The 7,489-nt window shown below is 41.3% G+C and overlaps 1 protein-coding gene across 1 annotated transcript in view; it reads left to right on the forward strand.

Moving 5' to 3' along the window:
- The window catches only part of aldh1l2 (aldehyde dehydrogenase 1 family, member L2), a 45,047-nt gene extending 37,791 nt beyond the window's left edge, over nucleotides 1-7,256 (forward strand). The window contains exons 19-23 of the mRNA XM_046072210.1: nucleotides 848-946; nucleotides 1,222-1,387; nucleotides 3,275-3,380; nucleotides 3,480-3,679; nucleotides 4,254-7,256. Coding sequence (XP_045928166.1) covers nucleotides 848-946; nucleotides 1,222-1,387; nucleotides 3,275-3,380; nucleotides 3,480-3,679; nucleotides 4,254-4,309 — 627 coding nt within the window. The 3' untranslated portion in view covers nucleotides 4,310-7,256. The remainder of the gene's footprint in view (nucleotides 1-847; nucleotides 947-1,221; nucleotides 1,388-3,274; nucleotides 3,381-3,479; nucleotides 3,680-4,253) is intronic.
- Nucleotides 7,257-7,489: the final 233 nt, after the last annotated feature.

The following is a 7,489-nucleotide window of genomic DNA, read 5'->3' on the forward strand; positions in this document are numbered from 1 at the left end:
TGTCTGTGTTTTTGAGCTTTGATCCTTTCACAGTGTGCTTTTAGTTCATGAAAGTTAGTGTAGCATTTTGGTGGCCTAAAAATGTCTTGATCAGCTGTTGGTAGTCCTAAGAGACACTCAGGATTCAGCTGTTAATTTGTTCCATAAGTACTAAATTTGAAATCCAATTAATATCACAGTTAATGTGAATTACGGATGCTCTTGCTATCCAAGCTGTCCAACGGCCAATTTTCCAAACCCGAGGCTTCAAAATGGTAGGCCACAAACCAATAGGTGATGTCACAATGGCTACATCAACTTCTTCCATATGGGGGTGGCTGTGGCTCAGGAGGCAAAGCAAGTTACCCACTAATTGGAAAATCGGCAGTTCAATCCCTGGCTTCTCCAGTCTGCATGTTGACGTGTGGGCAAGATACTGAACTCCAAAGTGTGTAAATGTTCATTTTTGTTTCTGATGAGCAGATGGCACCTTAGACTCTGCAGCCTGTTTATAAATGGGTGAATGTGACGTAGTGTAAAGAGCACTTTGAGTGGTCAGAAGACTAGAATGGCGCTATACCAATACGGAACCATTTACAGTCTATGGCTTGCACCAGCCATGAAAGAGCAATGTGGCCAACCGTGGACCCCGCAGATGGATGTTTTAAATATCTTGCGTTGTCCTACACTCTCCTGTGCCTCCACGGTAGATGGAGGAGGGCCTCTAGCAGCTCTGACTGTGTCAGCCTTGGATGGGGACTGTCAAAATCTATGATTACATGTGATGTTTATTTTATTTTTGATTTTTAAGTCTTTCAGGTGCGTCTATATCGTGTGTGTGTGTGTGTGTGTGTCTGCTGCTCAACAGGGCATGAGCTCTGTGTATTTCAACAAAGGTGAGAACTGCATTGCTGCTGGACGTCTGTTTGTGGAGGAGTCCATTCATGATGAGTTCATCAGCCGAGTGGTGAGTGAGCCAAAACACAGACACTTCCCTCTTCTAGAATAATATAGTACATACTGTGCAATAAAAGGGTACCTCCGTACAGTTGGGGGACTCATGAGAGGCAGATAAAAAGAAAAACATATCCTATCTTTTGTCTGTAGTGTGGGTCAAGCTGTAGCTGGCTCCTACTCTTACAATAATGCAATTTAATACAGTCGGTTGGAGTAAAATAAACAAAAACAACATCTTTACGCTTAACAAATCTTGTTTCTATTTCTCCACCCTTTCCCTCTAAGGTGGAAGAGATCAAGAAGATGAAGATTGGAGACCCACTGGATCGCTCCACAGACCACGGCCCACAGAATCACAAAGCCCACCTGGACAAGCTGCTGGAGTACTGTGAGATCGGACTAAAGGAGGGAGCTACGCTGGTGTACGGAGGCAAACAGGTTGACAGGCCAGGTAGAATACACACTGAGCCTCCAGAGGCAAATGGCTACTACACCTGACTACCTACAGCACAGGGACATATTTTCAGTCCTGTCAGGCCAGATTTACACAGAATACAGGAGGCAGTGATGAAAATAAGAGTTCACGGAGGTGTTAAAGTAAAAGTAACTACATCAGACCTGGGACCTGATTCCACGGGAGAGAAGCTTGGTAGCTGAAGGCCCTGGCTCCTATTTACATTTGGAGACATGGAACCACAAGTAACCCTGCATTCCAGGAGCGCAATGCTCTAGTGGGGTAATAAAGTACTATGAGCTCTTTAAGGGTTTAGTAGAGGAGCAGAAGGATTTTAATTCTATTCTGGATTTTACAGGGAGCCAGTGCAGAGAAGCTCATATAGGAGAAATATCTCTTTCCTGGTTCTGGGTCAATCAGCATTCTGGATAGGGCTGCACAATTAATCTAATCGCAATTGCGTTGTCGTCATGTGCGATTACATAACCGCAAAAAGTGTGCAATTTGATAAAACAGTAAAAGTGTGTGACACTGTATTCTCTGTGTGCACTGCAGTCTGCTCATCATCCCCGCCCACACCGGGCCCTCGCATGTGCCCCTAAAATCAGATAAGCCTACAGTGCAATGAGAAAAATGTTTTATGAGTCCCCCCTCCCCCCAAAAAAAGGAAGAAAAAAAACAAGGTTTGAACCGACTGTCTCCATCAGTGGAGCTGAGGTGGAGCAGCTGAATAGTTTCAGGTTCCTGAGAATCAGAGAACCTGACATGGTCGTCTCACATCTCCCTGCTGGTGAAGAAAGCTCAGAAACAACTGTATTTCTTAAGGAAGCTTAAGAAGGCCAAATTCCTGTGCCAAGTTCTTTTCAGCTTTTACAGAGGAACAGTAGAAAGCATCCTGACTGGAAACATCACTAACATGGGATGTGCACGGCTCAGGACCGGAGGGCTCTGCAGCGGGTGATTAAAACTGCTCAGAAGATCATTGGTACCCATCTCCCGAGCATCAGTGATATCGGTGAGGTGAGGAGCCTTCAGAGCCCAAAGGATACTAAAGGACAGCACCCACCCAGCCACAGCCTGTTCACCCTGCTGCCTTCTGGGAAGAGATATAGAAGTTTCTGCTGCCACACCACCAGACTGAACTTGTGCCATGCAGCCTAAACTTATTTCTTTCTGAATAATTGCTGTTCTCAATTTCTTTTCAATAGTGATTTTACTGATAATCTGGGTTAAATGCAGTGGAAGTTTGTTCCAGTGTCACATAGCTCTATACGTCACAGTTTTTTTTAAAGCATTGGTTTTAGGGAAAGCTAATTGTTCAATAAAGGCATATCTAATGTCATAATGTTGTCTCCCCCCTACGCAACTACACAGTGTATCTTTATGAAGGACAGTTTGGGATTTTTAACAGTGGTATAAGCCACATACTAATAAGATGGACATTACCTCTTACCTGTGAGTCCAGTGGCCAGTGAAGCCGGTGAGGTAGCTAGCGAGCATAAAGCCCAGTTCACCAATGGTCTAAAGCACTAACAAGGAATAAAATTAGTATTATTGTTTCCAAGAGTATTAAAAAATTGTAAATGTGTGACTAATATTCTGGTCATTCTGGTAATTTCTTATACAACTTACGGGAGATGTTGAAGACAGATAACTGCTCCGCCTGAAAAAGGAAGTTAGCTGACGAGGGCCTATTATCAAAATTACACTTACTGTACAATTACTATACTTTTTTCATGGCACCCACTGTGGCTGATGTGTTTGCTTCATTTGAATACATTTTCTGTGGCTTGATTTATTTCAGCATTTTACGCAGAGGAGCTGTAGAAGCTTTAGCATCATTGTGAGCATTAGCTAATCATCAATATGGTCATTTACCTTCAGGTTACTTCATGGAGCCGACTGTGTTCACTGATGTGGAGGACCACATGTTCATCGCCAAAGAAGAGTCCTTTGGACCCGTCATGGTGGTGTCCAGATTTAAAGATGGGTATGTCATCAAAAAAGCATCCTGCTGGAGTTGCTGTAGTGCTGTCATAAGATTTTAGTCACTAACCAGTATTCTCTTTCCTCTTGCTCCAAACCACAGTGACGTGGACGGTGTGTTGCAGAGAGCCAACGACACAGAGTACGGCCTGGCCTCGGGCGTGTTCACCCGTGACATCAACAAGGCCATGTACGTGAGTGAGCGGCTCGAGGCAGGAACAGTGTTTGTCAACACCTACAATAAGACAGATGTGGCGTCACCTTTTGGAGGCTTCAAGCAGTCCGGTTTTGGCAAAGACCTCGGTGAGTAGAGACATGCATCGGTCTGTACAATAATTGATGTATTGGTTGAGATAAAGAAAATTGCTGATTTTACACATAAAAGTCAGTTCATGAGTTGTAAGGACTACAACTCAACCTATGGAAACAGGCTTCGGGGGAGCTTATAAAGTCTGAGAAAATAATGAAATACTGGATACTTTGGAAGCTCTAAAGATCAGTCAAATAAAAACAATCTGACAAGGAAAAATCACTATTTGGTTAAACTGCTTGCAGTCTACACAAGGCCTGTCATGATTTTTTTTTACAAGGGGTTACAAGCCAAAAAGGTAAGGAACCCACTAGCTTAGACTTAGCAAAGACAAACACTGAGCAGCCAACTTTATGAATGTTGGCTGGTCTGAAAATGTAGATCTTTGTTATTATGGAAACAATTAAAATTTGATAGGAGCGGGAATTCTCGATGTGGATAATGATCAGGTATTGTGGCTTAATGGTTTTATCTCGTGATTTGTCCCTTGGCAACCTTTTATTCCTCAGAAACACAGAAAGGTTTGTATACTGTTTGACACTGTTTTGTTCTTGGTCTGGCCCACAGGAGAGGATGCTCTCATGGAATACCTCAAGACCAAAGCAGTGACTGTGGAGTACTGAGGCACGCTCTCCTAACGAACTGTGACCCAAGTCTGAATAGGAAGGGACTCGTCCATCTGTCAGACATCCAGTTTCATTCAGCATTGTTTCTGGGTAGTGTGTGTGAGTGTGTGTGTATGAATGAGAGGAGAACTTTCTTGTTCATCTCAGCCACAGTTTGGACAACGTGCCTGTTTTTCTTAGCTTTCTGTGCAAAACTTCCCATCATGGATAATGGACGCGTGTGGTTCCTACCCATCTGTTTATCTAGAGAGTTCGACACCTGAATGGAGCCGAGCTTGGTCTGACTGTATTTTTAAGGTTTCATTTCTCTCCATTTTCAACCTGAAACCTATTTTCCCATTTTTATCAATGATGTTAATCAATTCTGTTCAAATTTGAAAATCAGCAGTAGTCATGCCTTTCTCATTCACTTGTAATGCTGCTTTCACCATTCCTTTAATACTTCTTGTTTACTCTTTGGCAGCTTCTGGGCTGTATCGTACTGGAAAATAGACAAAGTATTAGGTTATGGATAAAGTAAGGTGTGCATGTATGTGAAGGTTGAAGCTTGTGTTCAGATGCCTTTAGGGTTGAGTTTTGGAGTAGCCAGTGCCCTGCCTGACAGGACTAAACTGAAGAACCTCATCTTGGTAAATGTTAGTAATTTGACAGTAAAGCTTGGTTTAAATTGATCATCGACATGATGGGAAAACAGGATTGAGGTTAAAAAAAACAGGTTTCCATTTAAAGTCTTAATCCACATAAAATCGCTTTGAGAAAAATTAACTTAACTCAAGGTCCACTTATCAGTTTTTTTGAAAAGGTTTCAACCCCATCTCACAGTTTTCATCAGGAGCTCATCCTGCGATGGGGAAAAGCCTGTAAATTGACCTTAAGTTACAGAGTAGCTCAACACCAGGCTGTTGAACCAGTGTTTATCTGTCCTTTCTGGTTGAAAGTTTCAAGTCAGAAGTACGTCAATTAGCCATAACATTATGACCACTGACGGTAAAGTAAATAACACTGATTATTTTGTTATCATAGCACCTGGCACCTGGTGGGATATATAAGGCAGCAAGTGAACATGTTGTCCTCAAAGTTAATGTGGTAGAAGCAGGAAAAATGGGCAAGAGTAAGGATTGGAGAGACTTTGACAAGGGCTACAAGCTCTTGTGCAGTTTTCCTGTCTGCAGTGGTCAGTACCTATCAAAAGTGGTTCAAGTAGCCAAAAGTGGTGAATGGGCAACAGGGTCATTGGGCGTCTGGCGCGTGTGGTCCGATCCAACAGACGAGCTTCTGTAGGTAAAACTACTTAAAAAGTTAATATTGGTTGTGATACAAAGGCGTCAGAACACAGAGCATCGCAGGTTGTTGCGTATGGGTCAGGGCTGTTTTGGCAGCAAAAGGGGGACCTACAAAATATTAGGCAGGTGGTCATAATGTTATGGCTGATCAGTGTATGTTACCTGTATGCGCACCCTACAGCATGTTACAGTGTACTGACACTCAGAATACACTGCTGGAGGTCAACAACAAATATATTTTTCAGGGGGTTATTCTCTCATTTTTTTACTATTTCCAAAGTCAAGAATACATTTCACACAAAAACAATTGTTGACACTGTTTTAGTCTTATTGATTGGTTCAGGTCTTAATGAGGACTGTTTTCACGACCGCAGAATGCAATACAAAGAAACACACTTTTAGAACAATTTCCTATATTGCAGGTAAATTTAACTTTTCTTTCGATACACTATTCAAATCATCTTTCAGAGACTTGGCTACAGCAGGTAATCCGTTTCAGTTTATATTGAATCACTTTAATATTTGATTTTTATGATTAGAATGATTTTATATTGAGGTTTTTGGGTGGTTCTAACAATCCCAACCAGGATCACTAACGAACCAGCGGTATCGACGATCCTAGCTCATCTTGGATGAGGGACGGAACGTCTTCTAGTATCTTCAACCAAGTCCAGTTGCCCTTGACCTCAACCTTCGTTGGATAACTATGACCTGGATGACTGAGAACCTTCACAGACTTTTTGGTACACAGTTGTGAGTTGTAGCTGCCTCATAACATCATCTTCACAAGCAATGTCGCGAGGAAATCATGTTCAAAAGATAGACCTCTAGCAATGATGTTTGTCGTGAAGAGTAGTTCCAGTTCAGTTGCTTCTCACATAAAAATGTCTGTGAAGATACTCGGTCATCAAGGGCAACTAGAAGAAACTTTCAGTATCTTTGAGTCCAGTCGCCGTTGATTTAAATTTTCCTTGGCTCACACTGAAATGGTTATCTCAAATCTTTGATGTTGGAGTGTCTTTCAATGCTGCAGGACTGTTACTGCTGGCAGCTTAGCATTACACATGATGACATAACTTTGACACAACATGGGAAAATAAAATAGCCTGAACTTTGGGTTAGAATGTAAGATTTCTGACAGCGATCTGAAAGCTGCAAATTCTTACTTTCAACAAAAGACATGTACACTCAAATGCATCTACAGTTGTAAGACCTTATAGTATGTAACCGTCCCTATGTCCAGCTATGGTGAGCCATTTGTATTGTATTTCCATCGTACAGCTCTCATTGTTTACATCATGTCTTTGTAGCTGTGTGTCCCCACATAACTTAAGGCATTCTTCCCTTTGTCAAAGTGGACTTTTTTGTAAATATTTTTTAAGAAAAGGTTTGATATATTTGAATTCAGACAGAGGAGGATTGTGTTATAACACTATAATATATTTAGACACACCAGCTAGATGTTTTTATGCATCACTAATGTGAAGAAATTGAGAAATTAGTTTTCTAAGTGTCCCACGCTGTTAGGAAAGACAGAAAGGGCTATGAAGCAAGTGTTTTATTGTCTCATCCTTTGTGAAAAAGGTAAGAGCTGTCCCCTCAATAAACAGTAGGTCTCCAGCCAGTAATGTAATTACATCGTGAATAAACTTTGATTTGAATATTACTGTATAATTCTACTGACGATATTTAGAGTGTTTTCCTAAAAGAAATATTACCTTTATAGGTAATGTTGAACTCATTTTGCACAGTGTACCTACATTTGATACATAGTAAATACTAATACTTACAAAAACCTTGTTTAGGCAACAGTAATGTAATTGAGTAAGTACATGTATTAAAATGTAGTATACCAGTATAGACCAGCATAAAATGAGAAGAATCATGTCAGTTA

This window comes from Micropterus dolomieu, linkage group LG16 (genome assembly GCF_021292245.1).
Source record: "Micropterus dolomieu isolate WLL.071019.BEF.003 ecotype Adirondacks linkage group LG16, ASM2129224v1, whole genome shotgun sequence".
Taxonomy (NCBI): Eukaryota; Metazoa; Chordata; class Actinopteri; order Centrarchiformes; family Centrarchidae; genus Micropterus; species Micropterus dolomieu.